The sequence below is a fragment of the Rhyacophila brunnea genome, unplaced genomic scaffold (genome assembly GCF_057557595.1).
Source record: "Rhyacophila brunnea isolate RB1 unplaced genomic scaffold, BYU_Rbru_1.0 scaffold_21, whole genome shotgun sequence".
Classification (NCBI taxonomy): Eukaryota; Metazoa; Arthropoda; class Insecta; order Trichoptera; family Rhyacophilidae; genus Rhyacophila; species Rhyacophila brunnea.
This window is the reverse complement of record NW_028232871.1, coordinates 15,014,000-15,034,930: the sequence shown is the minus strand read 5'-3', so window position 1 is coordinate 15,034,930 and position 20,931 is coordinate 15,014,000. Positions and strand designations below refer to the sequence as shown.

Here is a 20,931-nt window from a genome sequence, read left to right as displayed (position 1 = left end):
TGAGTCACTCACGATACCGTGCAGTACAACGTGAGGTGACCTCATTGTTGTTCTGGTGATTTCGGCAGATTTTGCCAACTGACAATGTTCGTTTTAAAGGTTCAAACTGTGCTACGGGATGGGAGCATCAGTCTGATACCGTTTTAAGCACCAAGAAAAACGACATTACACACGTTCTTCTCGTAGCGGCAGCTTACTGTGACAGCATGTGACAGTACCTACGCGGCGTTCATCATATTGTAATCACATCATTACGATCTCAATAATAATTATGACCATTAAGGGCCCGCTGAAGAGCCCGCCGTTCAAATATAATTTAGTATAAAAAGGACCTCGGCGTCGTAACTACGTCAATTTAAATCGATCTTTTCGCAAAAATCACTAATCATCGGAGATTTTATTTCAAGAAATATTATTATTATTACTGATAATTTCTGCCGCGCGGAGAATTATTATTATTTTATGAACACCTGCGACATGAAGCCGATCAGAAAACAGGGCTGTCAAAATAATATTAAGCATTCATATTTTTTAAATGTTAATTTCATCATGGTTTTTAATCAAACCTGTGCAAGCACGTACTGATAACTTGGGTGGATTTTGTAGCAAACATACTATTGATATATATACGGGTATATTATTATTATAACCCAATTCAAATTGAACATAGGTTGATACTCAAATACTATTATAGTATGTTTATGATTTCGAGAAAATAATACGATGGTATAATTAATCCATATCAATTATTTGAAAACATTACATTCGCACTTTGCACAAAATTACAAACACATTCGAAGTTTGCCGCACACGTACAGACCACGTGATATTTGTTTACGCAAAATCGTCGCTTTTCAAAATGGCGAATTTGATTACCAGATTTTACTGCGATGAATCAGTATGTTCCTTTTTGTCTTTTTTTATTCGTAGGTTTGTTTACTATGTACACCGAGAAATTTCCATTTATAAACTCGGAAACGATTTTTACAGAAGAGTTTTGGAATATAATGCAACCAAAACTGGAAAAAATTCTATCATGGGTGTTGACTTCCTGAATTAGCTAACCCCAGGTCCATGCCACTACGTGAACCACAGTGGATATTAAGCCATTTCCACACTGGCAACAAGTTGCTGGCAACCTCATTAAATTTTACGATACTTACCATAATTGCTTAAGAAATTTTACAATAATTATCGTAAAATCTAACGAGGTTGCCAGCAAATTAACTTGTTGCCAGTGTGGACCCGGCATTAGATGCACAAAACTTAAATAATATATATTATAAATAAAAATTTAAAATTATAAATATATATTATGATTTATGTTTTCGACAGCCCTGATGAAATAAATGTGAAATATGAGTCGGATCAGTCACAGAGCAAATTTATTAACACAAACAACTTTGACACGACCTTTTTATATTAACTAGTAGACCAGATATTATGGACCACATGTTAAAAAATCATATTTTCAATTCTCAAGGCCATTTCTGTAGAACGTCCTCTTAAGGGGCGGCTGAAGAGCTCCGTATTCAAATATAATTTAGTATGAAATCGACCTCGGCGTCGTACGCACGTTAATTTAAATCGATCTTTTGGCAAAAATCACTAATCATCGGAGATTTTATTTAAAAAAAAAACATTATTATTAGTATTATTACTATTGTCGACCTTCTACATTATTATTATTGTGGACAATCTTACATTATTATTTGATAAACACCACCTGCACGTGTCCGCTGATCAGAAAACAGGGCTGTCAAAATAATATAATATTTGTAAAATGTTAATTTCATCATAGTTTTTAATCAAACCTGTGCAAGTACATACTGATAACTTGGGTGGATATCGTGGCAAACATACTATTGATATATCTACGGGTATATTATTATTATAACCCAATTCAAATTGAACATAGGTTGATACTCAAATACTATTATAGTATCTTTATGATTTCGAGAAAATAATACGATGGAATATATTATATAATCCATTTTGGTTGCCAGTTTTTACTGCGATGAATCACTGTGTTCCTTACTGTCTTTTTTTATTCGTAGGTTTGTTTACTATGTACACCGAGAAATTTCCATTAATAATATCGGAAATGAGTTGGAATATAATGCAACCAAAACTGGAAAAATTCTATTATGGGTGTTTACTTTTTGAATTAGTTGACCCCAGAAAAACAGGTACATGCCACTACGTGAACCACAGTGGATATTATGCCGGGTCCAAATTGGCAACATGTTGCCGGCAACCTCGTTAAATTTTACGATAAGTATGATAATTATCGTAAAATTTTTTAAGCCATTATGATAATTATCGTAAAATTTATCGAGGTTGTCGCGCGACATTGTTTTGCGCCAGTGTGGACCCGGCATTAGATGCACAAAACTTAAATAAAATATATTATAAATTAAATTTAAAAAGTACAATATAATTAATTGCGTCGGCAGCCCTGTCAGACACTTTTTATAGCGACAGTCATTTTTTATAGTCATTTTTTATATGCCCGCCAGTCCGATGGATTAATAAAAAAATAATGTGTCTAGTGACTGTATGTTAATAATTATTTTTAGGCACTCTTAATATAATATATCATTTCGCCCATTGGCTTTACCTACCACTTGTTTCACTAGTATAAAAGTGAAGTTGCGCAGGCAATAAAAAGTCACTTTCTTTTTATAGGCAGACAGTAAATTCTACGTTTTAAAAAATATGCATTAGAATTAAACAATACCTATTATTTTTAATATGTAGGTCCTAAACATTACAAATAAGCACTATTCATTAGTAATGTTTTTTGGATAGCACATGAAATAAAAATGTAGGTTGATATGTATGTCAACATCCTTCGTATGTTTAGTTGTCGGACAATTTCAGGTTAAAAAGTTATTAATATATTATTAAGTTTATATCGTGGCCAACACATAATCAAAAAAGTTATCATATCCATCATATCAGTTGCAATACTTCCCACCAAAGAACTGATAAACATATTGAATTTAGTAACATTAAATGTTATTAGTAAATTTATTAGAAAATAAATTTTATTAGAAAGTACTATTTTTTGGTCACCCCATAGCTTCACTTCACAAGCTTCACTTGTAGGGAGTTTATTGAGACAAACATTGGCGGCAACCTTTTTATATTAACTAGTAGACCAGTTATTATGGACCACATGTAAAAAATCATATTTTCAATTCTCAAGGCCGATTCTGTAGAGCGTCCTCTTAAGCCAAAAGCATTCAATAACCACCTGTGAATGCGAGTTACCTCGTTGTCTATCATATCAATCTATGCTCTGGATTTGCTAGGAACAGTAAGTGAGAATTGGAAGGAGAGAATTTTCACGGTAACTGGAAAAAGTAGAAGAATTTTACAGGTACAATAATTACGATGAGTGTTCGAATTCGAGGCGAAGGAAAAAAATCCCTGTTACCAGAATGATAAGTACTTCTTCTTCGGCCATGTCCTGAAGAATATGGACACCACACGTCGCCTCCAAGAATTCCTGTCGCTCGCCAGTCTTCTTGCGTTAGCATCCCGTAGCTCTGCCGTATACACTCTATATTATATATCATTTAGCGGTAGTACTTACTTACCTTAAAACAAGTATCGACTGAGGTGCTCATGCCCTCCACATCCTGAACCGGGCCCCCAGGCCAGGATATTTTGGAGGCCCGCCTTCTCATCGCCAGGGTTAAAGGCGAAATTAAGGGTATTCTGTGTACTGTTTTAGCGATTTATTTGTATTGTTGAAAAAATCCACTTGAATTATGGAGTAATCGAATACCTATCAACACACAATAATCAAAAATTACATAACGAGATGTTTTTAAATGTTAATACTCTTAAAGTAAAATAGCGCCGCAGGCGACTTTTTCCCATTAGAGAAAATTTATAATGTGTTTATCTCACTTATCAGCTCGATCCGCCACGCCGGCCCCCAGGCTAGAGCCCTGTCAGCCCCCCTCTTGTGGGGGGCCATGGGTGCAAGATGAATTATTTCACCGGTTCAATACAGTCCTACAAACTTATTTAAAGAACTTTTCTGGCAAAAAACAGAAAATAGTATTTAGGAATAGTTAAGTGTGCCGTTTTTTAAGTTATGTTTGGTTTACATTGCATTTATTATTCAATTATTTGTAGTTACTTGTGAAAAAACTATTTTGAAAATTGTAATTGATTAACTTTATATTCTTTGTTTGTGTTATTTGTTCTGATATCGTATTAGGTATGTTGAAAAATTATAAACTAGTTTTTGTCAGTAATATTGGGTAAAGTGGGTATTTACAATTTTTTCCCACAAAAAATGACAATTTTTAACTGCATATTTCTTCGGTTTTAGTGCATATTTTATTGATTTTAAGTGCATGCATATAACCATGTTTTTTGTTGCATACAAATCCGGGCCCTAGTCATAAATGGAACTACGGACTATCATATGGGCGCCATTTTGAAAACGTCATTCAAATGTCAGATTCTGTATAGTTGCGAGTCTTGATTGGGCAGTTTTCGACTGTGGCTCATAAGTTTATATGTCTGTACCTACATTCATTTACCACTTTACCGCGTGATTGACATGTAGCCGCAAGCTCCCCAAACGCTTTTCACTCAGGCCTTCCATTATTAAAAAAAATTCACTCACCAGTAAAATTCTGAAGAAGTAGAAGATTCTGAAATAAAATTTAAAAAAAATGTAAAAAAGATGGCTGCCGAAACCAGGGATCGAACCAGGGACCTTTAGATCTTCAGTCTAACGCTCTCCCAACTGAGCTATTTCGGCTCATACCTATTATGAAATTATAACTTTATAAAAGTTTATTAAATATTTATTAATGACACTTCAAAAGGACAATCTTTTTGTCAGATAGTGGAATCTACTAACTAATCGAAATATTATGAAATAATTTACTAAAATTTAAAATCGTGACAAAGTTGATTTACTGGTTGCCTACATTTTAAAATAACTCCACGACGGGTCTTCAAATAGATGAATTTTATAAGTTAAAATTAATTTTAGTGATTTACATTGATGTACCTAAACTACAAACGTCGGACGAAACATAAAAAAACATCGAAATAAATACAATATATTTTTGAATTTCCGCAGTATAACGTCGAAAATAATTTATATGGTAACTATAAGAAAATAGAGAATGCAGACAATACAGTGACATCTGAACATCCATACCGAAAGTTTTGTTTATATTATTATGGTGAGAAGCTGTACTAATATTTAAATTAATTATTATTTATCCAGAATATTATTAAATTTCATCAATAATTTTGATGTATATAATTTATTAAATAAATTAAGGGGACGCTCTACAGAATTGCCCTTGAGAATTGAAAATATGGTTTTTTTACATGTGGTCCGGAATTGTTGCTCTACTGGTAATATTCAAAGGTCAGGTCGCCGACAATGCTTTGGTCTAAAGTAAATAATGATCTCTCATAACATAACACTGTCAACGTGAATAAAATATGGGGTGACCAAAAAATGATATCTTCTAATATACGTAAATGTTACTAAATTCAATTTGTTAATCATCTGTTTGGTGGGAAATATTGTAACCAATATGATGGATAGCCACGATATAAACTTAATAATATATTAATAACGTTTTAACCAGAAATTGTCCGAGAGCTAAACATACGAAGGATGTTGAAATACATATCTACCTACATTTTTATTTCATGTGCTATCCAAAAAACATTATTATTGAATAGTATTTATTTTGAATGTGTAAGACCTATTACATAATTATTAAAAAAATAGGTACACATTGTTTAATTCTAATGCATATTTAAAAAAAAGTGTAATATAGTGATGTCTGTTTATTATAAAAAGAAAGTGACTTTTTATTAAAAGAAATGAAAATATAATTAATTATATTTTCATTTCTTTTAAAATGGAATTCTACCATTTACTTGGTTACTACTGCTAACTCAATTAATGACTTTTTATTACTTACCCGATTAGTTTAATTAATTTAGTCTGACACTTTTACAAACAAGAACCGCAATTTTACTTTTATAAAAATAGGTAGGTACAATAATTATTGTTGGTAAGTAAAGCCACTGCAAGAAATAATTTATATAAAAAAATATTATTAACGTAGAGACACCCACACATTTTTTTATTCAAAGCTGAGAAGATAGCAAAGTTACCGACCAGGGCTGTCGAAGACTAATTACTTATTTTTATGATGTGTTTTTAATTGTGTGCAATTTGGCGGAAAAATATAATATATAGATACAGTTGCTTACCATTCGGGTATCTAATGAGATGGGTTTTGTTTAATCTTTTGCAGACATCCTACAGTTTTATTTTTTATCTTGCCCATCTCACGTAAGGATATCTGATATTATAAAAGTTACATAGTACAACAGTGTTTAAATCTAATATGTAATTGTACAGGTTTAATTAAAAACTATAACAAAATTAACATTTTAATGATTTACAGATTTTCCTATGTTATATCAACTTAATATCAATTTTAATGAGACAAGATACATATTACGATATATCCAAAATACACATCATCAGATAATATGTGAAATATTTTGATAAGCAAAAAAATAAGAACAATACAAAAATAACATAACATAATCAGCCAGTCTTTTCATAATTATTTTAGATAAATGTTGTATGCCGTTTGACGCTTAGAATTATGTAATTATTCCATCTGTTCAGTAAGCTATTTTTAACTTTAAATTTGTAACTTTTTAAAACGTAAAATTAGATTGATATTATTTTGACAGCCCTGTATTCGTTCCACTGGCTTCAGGTTACGTCGCATACATATTGTTATGTTTGAAGGGAATAATAATAATAATATTCATTCGCCCGAGAATTGTAATTAATAATTATTGCGTTTCTTAAAATAAATCCCCGATGGTTAGAGGTTTTTGAGGTTAGACTTAGATCTATGTATGTCTCCAATTATCTATTATAACAGGCATGTCCAACTTCAAGTAGGAGTGTCATCAACCCAGTAGGTACCAAAGAACGAAAAAAGTACGCTATCATTATTTGAATTATTCAAGAATGAAAACCTAACCTAATATAACAAATAATTCAGTATATGAGCTATTTTCAAAATTTGTTTGCCGCTGACTTCCTGTAAGCCGACAAGAACCGTGTTTTATTTAGACATGAATTTTATCTCAGAACTATACAACCCAAAGAGATTGGATGGTCTTCAATATACGACGATATATATTTCTGATATAACATTTCACGGTGAAGTGTGATACGGTGAACTGCACACGTACAAATTTCCAGACACGAGGGAAAATATGCTAAAGTTTAAGGCGTGAGGATCAGTGATGTCCCTAGATAAAATGCCGCCGCTAGGCAGCGCCAAAACGCCGCCTAATTTTTTAGACAGTATTTTTATCATCCTTTCATCAGTCCAATATCTAAGAAATGTGTAGTATAGATATATTACTAACAAAATATCAAACTGTAATTATTCGCAAATCTGCACGTGTCGTCTCTGGTCACCAAGGACGTCGTAGGGCAACGGAAGTGAACTAGATATCGCTAACCCGATAAAACCAGTGAGCTGATTTTTTAAAGGAAAGATTTTTTCGTTATTATGTACCTACTAAGTTTTGATAGCTATTTCTATATATATTCCAAATGATTCTCCTCGATTTGCCGCCCTTCGAGTAACTCTCGCCCCCAAGCGACGCTAAATCTGCCTACCCCCATGGGACGTCACTGGTGAGGATTCATTTTTTCTCTTTCTCTCACTCCTGCAGTAGGCTATGAAACCAACGTCTTGTGCAATAGCACCTGTCCTGATCCAGATTTCCCTCTGATTAGCGATGGACAGAGCATCGAGAGCGTCGACAGCTTCAAGTACCTGGGGGTACACATCACGGGAGATGGCATTTTGCAGAAAGAGCTCGCTATCCGAATGGGAATGGCTGGAGCAACATTCAACTCGATGCGAAATGTCTGGGACTCACGATTGTACTCGGTCAAAACCAAATGCCGCCTATTCGACGCTTGCATTCTGACGGTGCTGCTTTACGGTAGCGAATCATGGCACCTTACGAAGGCTCAGAGCAACCGTATACTGAGCTTCGAAAACAGATGTTTGCGACGAATACTGGGTGTGCGGTGGTATGACTTTAGGAGCAACGAGGAGATAAGAGAACGTACCAAGCAGCCTCTCATCACGCTGAAAGTGAAGAGGCGACGTTGGACCTGGCTCGGCCACGTGCTGCGGATGCCAGAAGAGAACTTTAACCTGGCTTGCCTGTTCTTCAAGCCGACCGGATTCCGGCGTCCTGGAAGGCCGCTAAATACAATCTACAGAGTGTATACGGCGGAGCTACGGGATGCTGGTTTGACCTGGAACGAAGCAAGAAGACTGGCGAGCGACAGGGATTCTTGGAGGCGCCGCGTGGTGTCCATATGCTCCAGTTAAGGGGCGGATATGGGCACGAAAGAAGAAGATGCAATAGGAATCAAGCGATACGACGAGATCATGCGAGCTTCCTTATGGTTAATTTGTAAACGACTTTCATCTAAGCTGGTTAAGAAAATAAAAATAGGGATGGTCAATGATTCCTATTAAAAATCTCAATGAAATTATTATAATTATAACAAGTGAGTGTTTAAGTGATTTATATTTTAATGACTCAATTCCTATGGACCTAACATGTGATCGATTAAAATCCATCCCGCTGACCGATTTACATGATGGACATGCCTGTTATATAAAACAAGCAAATAAAACATTGCAATTGATTGTATAAAAATGATGCAAATGAGGTTAATTTCTAAATTTGACAAAAACTTTATTGATATTCATAATTGAAAATGTTAGTTCACATAATTATGCAGGTTGATCGAAAAATAACCAACATTTTTCGAGCAGAATCCTTAAGTTGTTCGAATTTGTCCGAATTAAGAGTGCTGTAAAATTTGCAGATTTGAAGCGCCTACTTTCAAAAGCCCCTAAAACGGTTTTTGAAAATTTTTGAGTTAGATATGTATTTAGATGGATATTTTTGTTACCTATATGATGGCCAAAGATTGAACTTTAAAAAATAACAAAAACCGTCAGTACGTATGATCAAAAATTAGGGTAAATTTCAAAACCTGCTAAAATGGTTGGGTGTGTTTTTCAAATACCCCTAAAATGGAAAGCCAAAATACTCTTTAGAATGTAACGAATTAAAAAATAAATACATAAAGTTCACAGATTTAATAGATATGATTTTCTCTCATTTTTCTCAAAACTAAAAATCGTTTTAAGGGCTTTTGAAACTAGACGCTTCATTTCTTCTCGACGGTGCAATTCCCTTAAATCAGTATCACACTGCAGATTGATAATTTAGATTCAAATTCTATTTTAGTTTGAACAAAAGCCAGAGATACTAAAACAATACAATTAACAAATTAACAAATTCTTCAATAAATTTTATTTTTAACGTTAAAATGTCGAAAAAAGCAAACTTTTTTCAGAAATACAATTAAAGCTCGCGGACCCCATATAAATATTTGGAGAGCCGTAGTTTGCCCAGGTCTATTCTACACGGTTTAGTGGTAACATTTATATTAAAAATGTTAGTAAAATAAATTAAGCCATGCATTAGGTAGGTATGTAAAAGTTACCATCATCTTTCTCTGTTAGAGTGTTTGGATGCACTTCACTACGGTTTATGGTTTCTGTGTGTTCACTCCATGTTTTAGCACTATATTTATGACTATTATATAAATTATTAACACTACACGAAACATCACTGGCTGGTTTGAAATTCGTTAAATGTGCCTTGTATGACTTGATTTCCTCCTGCAACAAAATAAACAAATTGTTTCAATGGTGTTAACCTAATCTTCGTGCTAGGCACTAACTCATGGTTTTTTACCACAAAAAATATATTAATTAGCTTTTACGACATGTATTTTGTCTACATTGTATGTATATGCTTTGAAGAAGTTCTCAGTACAACTTGGAGTTAATGATAACTGAGGATTGCGACCCCCATATCATAGTTACAAACATGGTTAGCTTTCTCCAAAACTTGGCTCCAAGTCTTCTAATATCCCACAACATCTATAGCTAAATACCCACGCACGCTCTTGCTCGACGGTTTCGCTAAATCGAACATGTTGACTTGGAAGCATGCTCATCGTTGTGTCCACACGCTCGAGCAACTCGACACAAGACGCTCAGTCAAAGCGCACCCGTTGAGTCATGCTCAAGCGAATTTCTGTCGAGCATCAAGCAAGAATTATGGCCCTTGAATCTTTTTCGCATCGAGCCGTTTGCTTGATATTGAATAAAAAAGCATCAAACGAGATGGTACACATGCTGAGACATGTTCGAATGAGCGTAAAACCATCGAGCAAGAACGTGTGTGGGTAGTTGGCATATGACTAGGGTGAAAATAAAGCTCATAGCATGCTTACTTAGTCTGCTCTATGAAAGATACATAAATTATAAATTCAAATATTTTTTTGTTTTGTACTCGTACTAGATAATGTCTGTCATGTAGTCGCAACATAATAATTTGGTGTTTAATTTGTTTTAAAAACAAGATAGTCAGCTAATATTATACACATTTTTTTAATAAAACATCTGATAAACGACACAAGTTATCTTGGATATTGTCAGATTACGATATTTTCTATTATATCTATATCGATTGGCTTATGCATCGGCGTATAATGTCCTGGGTCCCAAGATCAAATCCTGGGTCTGGCAAATATTGTTTTGCAAGTTGTGTTTGGAGTCAGAGTACGGACCTAATTGGTTGAGCAAATGGCTAACATCCATCTCTTGTAAAAACATAAAAACCTGTTAATACAAACCTCCACTCCAATATGATCCAATTAGGATTGGACATGGTCAAAAGAAAAAAGAAGAATATTGCCAATATTAATTAATTATATTCAATGTAATTTATGGTTTAAGTAAATTGCATGGTTTTTCAATCGTTTAGGGCCGTGGATTTAAAATTTAAAAAATCCACAAGATGTTGTGATGGTGGGTTAGTACCCTGAAATAACATAATACACGATATCTACACAACTAGTTTTTAAACGGATAATTTATTAAAAATAAGATTGTTTTACCTTTAGAAAGTCAATACGTGACTTTTCCCTTTTTTCAATTTTCAACAAATCTAATTTGTTAGTGTTGTCCAAGTCTGTATTTATAATAATTGGCGACTGTAAATTTACTTTATTTGGAATATCCAGAGATACTACAAATTTATGTAAAATGTTATCATCATTTATGATTTTATCAGATTTGGTTTTTTTGGTTGCACTTTGGGATATTGTTGAAAACTTTTCTTGCTTTTTAGAATCTGACTTATTCACACTTCTAGCCCGCGAAATTGGTTTAACAACCGCCGTAGATAATTTAAAATGATCAATATTTGATTCATCAAAAGAAACATTCAACACTTGGGGAAGTTCAGAATTATTTATTTTTCGCACTGCATTTCCAAAGTCATTTTTAAACTTATTTGCGTGTTTGATAACTTGTGGTTTCTCATTCTGTATATTTTTTGTTGTACCTACAATACTACAAACATTTGAATACTCCCTTCCCGGTAGTTTTCCTGATTGTTTCATATTTTGATTGATCTTTTTAAGAATATACACTCCAAAATTCTGAATTTATTTTACAACGTTACGTTATAGAAATGTCAATTTCAAAACTACCAACAATAACAATAACAAAGATTATTGTTTATGATAATATTGTCTATGTTTATGATAATGGCTATCGCCTGATAGATATTATTACTGATAGTGATTTATTGAAAGGAGTTTTACCTACCAATAAAACTCTTATTATTCATGTTGACTTTGAAGTCCTTGATATAGGGTTTGCTCTTCCTTCTTCGCGTGAGGTGTTATTCTACTAATTTAATTTCCTTTTTCTTGTCGTTGGTCATTCCTCCCTTTTAATTTACTGGTCATACCCGCGCGTTCATTTTTTATGTAGGGAGTTTGGGACTCCTTTGTCTTCATTATGATATGGCTCAAGGAACCAGGTAGAAGTTACCTGGACTTCAAAGTCAACATGAATAATAAGAGTTTTATTGGTAGGTAAAACTGCTTTCATTATTCGAATTTGACTTTGAAGTCCTTGAAATATCTGTTTGTTATCACCTGGTGTTGGGTATGCCAAATTCCTGTATGTGACAATGATTCATTGACGAGGTATAGACCATCGTGACGTTCAATGTATAGTGTTGAATAGAGAAGTTAATTGGTTCTTTTCCCCTTCTGATGGTGGTGTGTCCATCGTTCTCTGGTAGTTGTCGTGAAATGTCGACTCACTACGCCAGTTACCTCTCGTTAAGATATCATCTATTGGGTATATTTACAGTTTAAGGAAGCCACCACTGGGCGGACACTGCCTGGTGGTTCTTGTACCCCTGCTTCCAACAGTACTGACCTTATCCAATTCCCTATAACTGTCCTGGTGGCTGGTTTTGGTGGTCCTCTTAAAGATATAAATAAATCCGAAATATCCCCACCTTCCTCTCTCCTTGGGTTTGACATGCAGATGAGTTTCCATAACCAGAATACTGGGTCGATGTTTTGACACGTGGAAGCGCTTAGCTTCCATTCCGATTGACGATGCTTGGCGGTATAATTATTTGGTCACCTTTATCCACTAATCCATTGTCTACTATTACTGAGTAGTGTGAGGTTATGAACCTTTCGTCCCGATGCGAGAAGCAGCCGAGTAGGTAGCTGTCATGCGAGACGTTTCTAATAGGTTGTACTCCACCGGTGTTGTTTTTATTAAGATGATCTATCACTCGTCCTGGATCCCAAACCGGTGGTTTGACGGGTTTCGTTTTATGTACCGAAATTGCCTTTAACATATTGTGTTGTACTACCACGTTGATGCTGATATCTACAATGATAATCGGTTTGCAAAATGTGGCTATGGCTGACTTATGCACCAGGATGGTGTTGTACGACGAACCCTCCATGTTGTGCAAGTAGCCTAGGTATCTGGCCAATTCCATTGGTTGTGGACTATTATGATCCATTAGGTTCATGTTACACCATGTCATTGTCTTCCATTTGTTCCAAGCTGGTTTGTAAGTTTTTAGAGTCGAAGGCCGCCATCTGGAAGTAAGGAGTGCCCTTTCTTTCACCATTCAATTTGATGTTATTTCACCCCACCCGAAATTATCCATAGTTAAAGGGACAGGTCCTGGGTCCTTGGAGGTGGACGGTTGGCCTCCGTACCTACTAGTGTCGTATGTAGGTGAGGTATTGTATAAGGAGGTACTATCGTCCTTTTTCGTAAGTCCACCCCTAAAGCATTGTTTTCAGCTCGGTGCCACTAGTCAGTACTTCCCTTTTGCTGAGTTCAGGTGAACTAGGACTCGTGAAAGTAAGTTTGGTGGGGGAAATATCCACGCTAGTCTGAAGTCCTATACTCGGCTGAAAGCGTCGTGAAACAGCGCGCCACTGTCTGTAACGTCTCGTGAGACATATGTTGCAACGACATGTGCTGTTTCGCTTGCGAATAAATCCGCCTCGGGAGCTCCCCATCTTTGAAATAGGAGGGTGGTTGCGGTGTTGATAAGGTGCCATTCGGGAATGAGTTATCTACGGGAGAGATGATTTGCCACGCAGTTGTAATATCTGCGGAGGTATTGTGCAGTAACGTGATGTTGGCTCGACTGGTAAATACTACTATCTGTCGGCATAGGTGTAGGAGGGTGACAGATTTTGTGCCACCCTCGTTTTTGATGTATGCCATCACTGTTTTGTTGTCTGTCTGCAGAAGCATATCTGATCCTATGATTGCTTGTACCCGAGATTGAATTGAAAACATTTCCTTCCTGTTGGAATGTCATGCCATGCTAACTGGTCTTGTTTCCACGTACCTGATAGGTGGTGTTCATTCAGTTGGCTCCCCAGACTGTGTCGGTTGCGTCTGTCGTCAGGATGGTTGAATGTGGTTCTGTGTGTCAACTCTGAGGATCCTATCACCTGGAGCCACCACATGGTGTCCTGTTAGGCCTGTCGTGGGATTGTCGTCTATTGGCGAGAATAGCACCTCGACAATATTGATGACTGGAGCTTTGTAGCCGTCGGCAATGTAACCTTCCTCACGGAGGTAGGATGTGAAGTTAAGTCGCCACAGAAGGGATTGAACATGTGCCTGTTTTAGGGACCAACTACCTTTTTGTACCTGTGTTGTGTCAACTCTGAGGATCCTATCGCCTAGAGCCACCACATGATGTTCTGTTGGGCCTGTGGTGGGATTGTCATCAATTGGCGAGGATGGGACCTCGGCCATATTGATGACTGGAGCGTTGTAGCCGTCTGCAATGCAACCTTCCTCGTGGAGGTAGGATTTGAAGTTGAGTCGCCCCAGAAGGGATTGGATATGTGCCTGTCTGAGGGACCAACTGCATTTTGGTACCTGCGTTAGCAGATGGTAACGGAGTGCTACACACTTCTCCGGCGACAGAAACCTCCGCTTGTTGTGTGTGTCCCACGCGATGTCCAGGAACCCTAATTGTTAACTTGGGATCAGACAGGATCTTTTTATATTTATTAACTACCTTAAAGACTGTAGGAAGGTTATCCTGTATTCTACCTGAACCGAGACTGTTTCTCGGATTGGTTGGCTACTAAGAAGTCGTCTAGGTAAGTGAATATTCTCAGCCATTCTTTCGTAGGCGTTCGGCGACCCAATTGGTCAGGAATGCAAACATAATCGGAGCAGCTGACAGCACGAACGGGAGACACGGGAATTTTAGGAGCTTCCCTCGGTAGGCTAGTCGAACGAATCGACGATGTTCAGAAGCCATGGGTACCTGGAGGTACGCCTGGCTTAGATCTATCAATACTAGCCAGTCTTCTTTTTGTAAGACGGCTGGAACCTTGTAATGGTGAATTAGTTTGAATGGCTTTAGCAGTGAAAACAGTGCATAGGGTCCCGTCTTGTTTCTTGATCAGAAACAGGGTTGAGAGAAAACTGGGGGTTGGACCCGTTTCTTCTAGAATTCCTAAGTTCTTTAACTCCTCGATCTCGAGAGTGACCTCTGCTGATTGTTGCGTATGAAATTCTTTCCGTAAAAGTAAAGAAGGAATTACCAATGGTGATGTCCGCACAAAAGGTATGCGGGTTACGGTTTTTTTTTTACCAATGTTGGGGGGGTACCCTACGCCATCCAGACTCCCCGAAAGTCTCTTAGGCGGCCCCCAATGTTTTTGGTCGTCCAGATGTGGTCACCGCTTGGAGTACGGACCCCTGGTGGAGCCCGTACCTCCCCTGGAGAACTCGCTTCCCACAGGACGTCTCCCCTTGGGAGTACCCCAGCTATAATGTGAATTCGAGGGCTTTCTGGGACTCTGAGCTCGGAAGAATCCTTGATAGTGCCTCCCGAATGAAGGTATCCTTCACTGAGGACGAAATCACCTGGCGCCGAGCTTGCATAATCTGTAAGCATCTGAGTCATGTCCTCGCAAAATTGATTATGCATTGTCCCTAAAACTCTCTTCGATTTTTTGGTACAGGCCCATCGCTGTTATGATGTTTTGAGGATTGGTTGCCCAATCCACTAACCCTTGCATACCATTCCAGAAGCTGTCCCGTTTGGATAACATCGCATTCTGGAGGGCCGCGATGGTCCTCTCCGTCAGATGTTTAGCTGATGACGAGTGGTCGTACCGACGCAACTCGTCATTTAGACCTAATTCTACGAACGTAGGGGCCGCCGAGAATTGTTTTTGGCATTGTGCCACTAAATGCCGATCCCCCTGCTGAAATAAGGTACGTAACGAGGATACCTCAAACATCAGCATCTTAATCGACGCTCGTACGTTGAAATTTTCTCCATGTAGCAGTTCTGCTTCGCCGTCTGGTGTCCATTGCTTTTAAAATATCCTCCTAACGGTCATTCAGATGTTGCGCCATAATCACTGATCACATAACGTTCACTTAACGGCCCACGTGCTCGTCGTAGGTCAAAATTGAGTTTTTATTGTATTTTCAAACCATGATCCTGGACACTCCTTAAACGTTGTAGATAATCTATTTATATAATTTTGAAGCCTTATTATCCTTTATAGTTATTTTAAACATTTGATGACTGCATAACGTATTTTTGTTACATAAAATAGTATTCTTTTACACCTCTCGCTCTAATGTTTTAGAATATAGTAATATTTCGGTACATAACTGTGCAGTGGTGTTAAGATTTTTTACGTTTATTAATTTTTAAACGCATTTATGAAACCATTAGTATAATTTATTACGAGATAATTTTTGTAAAATATTCACGATAAAAAATTATATCGATAATCTCTGTGATCCCAAATTTGACAAGAATTAGGCATTTTATTATTCAAAAAATCGGCAAGATTAACACATTTGAAGATGATTCTAAAGACACTTATTATAAGCGATGTCTTTGACCATTCAAGTGTGATAAACATCTTATGAATAATGATTGCTTTATAATAATTATTGACCTAAGAATAAGGTAGTATTTTTTTGAAATACGCCATTCCTTTTGTCATTCCCCAGTGGTTAAGCTACAACATACGGCCGTAGCCATAAATTGACAAACTATAATATATATATATATATATATAACTAAACTATAAATGATATTGACGCGCGTGTTTGAACATGTACCGTTAAAAAAAAAATTCGGTTAGGTACATGTTCAAACACGACAAACAAAAATACTTTATGCAGTCATCAAATGTTTAAAATAACTATAAAGGATAATAAGGCTTCAAAATTATATAAATAGATTATTTACAACGTTTAAGGAGTGTCCAGGATCATGGTTTGAAAATACAATAAAAACTCAATTTTGACCTTCGACGAGCATGTCCCCCCTTAATTTTTTGATAGGTAGTTAGAAATGAAATGTCAAACGCAACATCTAAACAGTAAGAAAGCCAAATCCAGAATGAAGACAAAGGAGTCCCAAACTCCCCACATAAAAAATTAACTCGCGGGTATAACCAGTAAATAAAAAGGGAGGAATGACCAATGACAGGAAAAAGGAAATTAAATTAGTAGAATAACACCTCACGCGAAGAAGGAAGAGCAAACCCTATCTGAAGGACTTCAACGTCAAATTCGAATAATATATTGTAATAAAACATTCCTCAATATAAATATTACAATATAACGGAATTAAATATTAACTGACGTGTGATGACCAAAAATATATTGAAAGGAGTTTTACCTACCATTAAAACTTTTATTATTCTTGCTGACTCTGAAGTCCCTTGAGATGTTGATCGTATGTTTTGCCTTGTGTTCTTCTATGCTGGCCCCTTTTTACCCCCTTTTCTTTTCGATTATTTATCTCTCTGGTTGCTCATCTTGTTTAGCAGGCTAGCAGGACTGACGCTTCTGTTGGTGGCGTCCTTTGTCACTTTGTTATTCATTTTGATATGTCTCAAGGAAACCAGGTAGGTGTTCTCTGAACTTCAGAGTCAACAAGAATAATAACAGTTTTAATGGTAGGTAAAACTCCTTTCATTATTCGCTATTGACTCTGAAGTCCCTTGAGATATCTGTTTGTTATCACCTGGTAAAGCAAGATAGAATGGATGAAACCTAACATGAGAATTAGGTATAATATATTCCTTGCTTTTAGGCTCAGTGCACCGGGCTGAACAGAGAGGTCAATATATTTTGTTCCCCCGCTGTAGAAGTCTGTGTGTCTATCGGTCTCTGGTAAAATGTTTTAAAAAGTAGCTTCCTGGCGCCAATTACCTCTCTGCAAGATGTCATCTATGGGGTAATTCTCTAACCAACTTAGGGAGGCGACTGATGATCGAGTACTGCCTGGTGATTCCTGTACCCCTGCATCAGCGAGTACTGACTTCACCCAATTTCCGATGACTGCTCGAGTCGCAGGTTTTTGGGGGCCTCTTGACGAGATAAATAATGCCGGAATATTACCACCTTCTTCTCTTCTCTCATTGGAAACGCAGATAAGTTTTCGTAGGCAAAATACTGGATCGATGTTTTGGCAACTGGAAGCGTTTAATTTCCATCCGGATTGGCGGTGCCTTGATGTGTCTGTCTTGGAACCAAACACTGGCCATAGAATTATATGGTCGCCATTATCCGCTACACTGAATAGGGTAAGGTCATGAACCCGTCGTCCCGATGCGAGTAATAATAATATAGATGTTCTGCGTGAAACTTCATATGAGTTGTATTATACTAGTGGTGTTGTTTTCTTGAGGTAGTCTACGACTATTCTTGGATCCCAAATCGGTGGTTTAGTAGGTTTAGTTTTGCGGGTGGATTTGGCTTTTAACATATGACGCATTACTATGTTACTGCTGATGTCTTTACTGATCATAGGTTTGCAAAAGGTAGCTATGGCTGACTTATGTACAAGAATAGTGTTATATGAAAAACCTTCCTTATTGTATAAGTGACCCAGGTATCTAGCCACTTCAATCGGCTCGGGGGTATTATAGCTTATCGTGTTGGCCATGCACCATGTATTCCATTTGTCCCATGCAGGTTTATAGGTCTTCAAAGTGGTTAGATTCTACATTCTACGACATACGTTGCAACAACATGGGCTGTGTTGGACGCGAACAGGTCTTCGTCTGGGAGTCCCCATCTTTGAAATAGGGGAGTTGTAGCCGCCATAACTAGGTGCTAGTCTTGGATAATTTTGCTGCGTGAGAGATGGTCTGCCACGCAGCAGGGCTCGAAATGGACCGGAACGCACCGGAGCGCCGTTCCGGTTTACAAAATCCACAAAATTATAGCTCCGTCTCGTAAAAATATTAATTTGACCGTCTGAGCTAGATATTTAGTATAATAAAAAAAATAACACACTTATTTTTATAAATCACATTTACAATTATTGTAGTATAGTATAATATAGTTGATATTTTCGTAAAATTATCGAGCGCTCCGGTTCGTAAAATTTTCCATTTCGAGCGCTGCCACGCAGTTGTATTTGCCTGGAAGGTATTGTGCAGTCAATGATATACTGGCTTGGTTGGCGATTTCCAGAATCTGTCGGCAAAGACTTAGTGCTCTGCCGATTCCAATTCTCCCGATTTCTTCAGTTCCGCGATTTGTGAAGTGATTTCCGGCGATTGTCGCGTTTGGAAATTATTCTGGAATTGTACGGAAGGCATTATTAGAGAGGGTTTCTTTATAAACGGAATACGGGTTCCTGTTATTATTTTTAATAATGGTGGTGGTGCACACTTGGCCTGCCAGATTTCCTGGAAATGTTGGAGGCGTCCCCCTGTGAACGTGGTGAGTGAGACCCGGTCACCTGCGTTTAGGGTAAGTGCCCCTCGCACCACCTCGGTTACCTCTGGGAAAACCTCGGTTGGATGGGCGTGGGTCTCTCGGCAAGCCACCCCTAACCTGGTCTGATATCCTCCTCGTGTATCCCTGCCTCTGAAAGGTGTCCTTGTGTCCACCTGACGAAGTGCTAGGTTGACTCTCCCTGCCCTGGTCAACCACTTTGGTGGTCTGATCGAAGACCTTCTCGTGGCCCCCACCTCTTTCTAGGAAAACCGCCAGTTTATCTTTGTTGAAGATATGTTCGGCGCTAGGTGGGATCTTGTTAAGAGCCTCTCGCGTAAAGGTGTCTTTTATTACCGATAGGATTTTCTGCCGCCTCGTCTGAACCAACTCTGCCCGTTTTCCACAAAGGATTCGGGTGACGTCCTCAGACACTTTCTTGAGTGCTGACGAGTTCCCGAACTCCTTTATGACCGTCTCAAAAAGAGTAGTACCAATGGTGTGGTCGCTGACAGAGTCGACCACTCGCTGTAACGCGTCCCGAATGCACTCCTTTTGAGCGAGCATCACATTTTGGAGACCGGCGATCGTACGCTCCATTAGATGTATGGTTTGCGATGAACGATCTTAGGGGCGTAACTCATCGTTGAGTCCCAACTCAACGAAGGACGGGGCCGCCAAATACTGTTTTTGGGTTTAAGCATAGCGAACCCCCGCCCAATTATCTGTGTCGAAAAGTTAGAGTCTGGTAAGTTCCGCTACCCGAGCTTTGTCTGGCGTCGGAAAAGCAGGTTCCTGTACTACGACACTAAATACAGGCAACGGAATCCTGTTGGGTTTTTCCGCTGGTTCGGGCCTTGTTGGCAGCCGTAAGAAACTTACCGGAGAGTCGATGTTTACCGTCGGCCTCTGCGGAGTAGGTACCACTGCAGGCAGACCCTGTTGGGTCAACATTGAAAAAATCTGCGATACTTATTATCCAGTGACAATACTGACGCCCTCAGCTCACTCACGTGATCCTCCATCAGTAATTCCGACTCATTCAAGTTGGTCTCCGTCCCCAGTCCCTCCGCGACGTTGCTGTCTTCATTACACTTCATGCACAATTTCACAATTTTACTATACTTTCGACTCAATTTTTTCCGCTTTCGAACAAAGGAAAAACAATCAACTAATGAATAAGCAGAGTCAAAGGATGCCACCAACAGAAGCGTCAGTCCTGCCAGGCTGCTAAACAAGATGAGCAACCGGAGAGATTAATAATCGAGAAGAAAAGGGGGTAAAAAGGGGCCAGCACAGAAGAACACAAGGCAAAAAATACGATCAACATTTCAAGGGACTTCAGAGTCAATAACGAATAATGATACTTACTTCGGATTTAAACGAAGGTTGTTTCATAATATTATAACTTTGTATACAACCGTCTGACTCCGGTCGTGACCCCGAACCATTCCGTGACAGTGTCTCCAATTCTGACACAGCACTCGCTACCAGACATGGTTGTGTCCTTGCACCGTTTCTCTTCATCATCCTCTTTGACTTCATACTACGGAAGTCAATACCATCCGACCGAGGCATACCTACCTGTTACCCCCACGCTGAAGCTATGCGACCTGGAATATGCCGATGACGCTGTCCTATTCGACAA

The 20,931-nt window shown here is 37.8% G+C and overlaps 1 protein-coding gene and 1 non-coding gene across 2 annotated transcripts in view; both read right to left on the bottom strand.

Moving 5' to 3' along the window:
- Window positions 1-11,717, bottom strand: part of LOC147070772 (uncharacterized) — a 387,074-nt gene extending 375,357 nt beyond the window's left edge. Inside the window, exons 1-3 of the mRNA XM_085949245.1 lie at window positions 11,108-11,717; window positions 9,644-9,821; window positions 4,652-4,679 (exon numbers count right to left, since the gene is read on the bottom strand). Of these exons, the coding sequence (XP_085805371.1) occupies window positions 4,652-4,679; window positions 9,644-9,821; window positions 11,108-11,614 (713 nt within the window). The 5' untranslated portion in view covers window positions 11,615-11,717. The remainder of the gene's footprint in view (window positions 1-4,651; window positions 4,680-9,643; window positions 9,822-11,107) is intronic.
- TRNAF-GAA (transfer RNA phenylalanine (anticodon GAA)) lies at window positions 4,717-4,789 on the bottom strand. The gene has a single exon. It is a non-coding gene; the product is annotated as a tRNA-Phe (tRNA).
- Window positions 11,718-20,931: the final 9,214 nt, after the last annotated feature.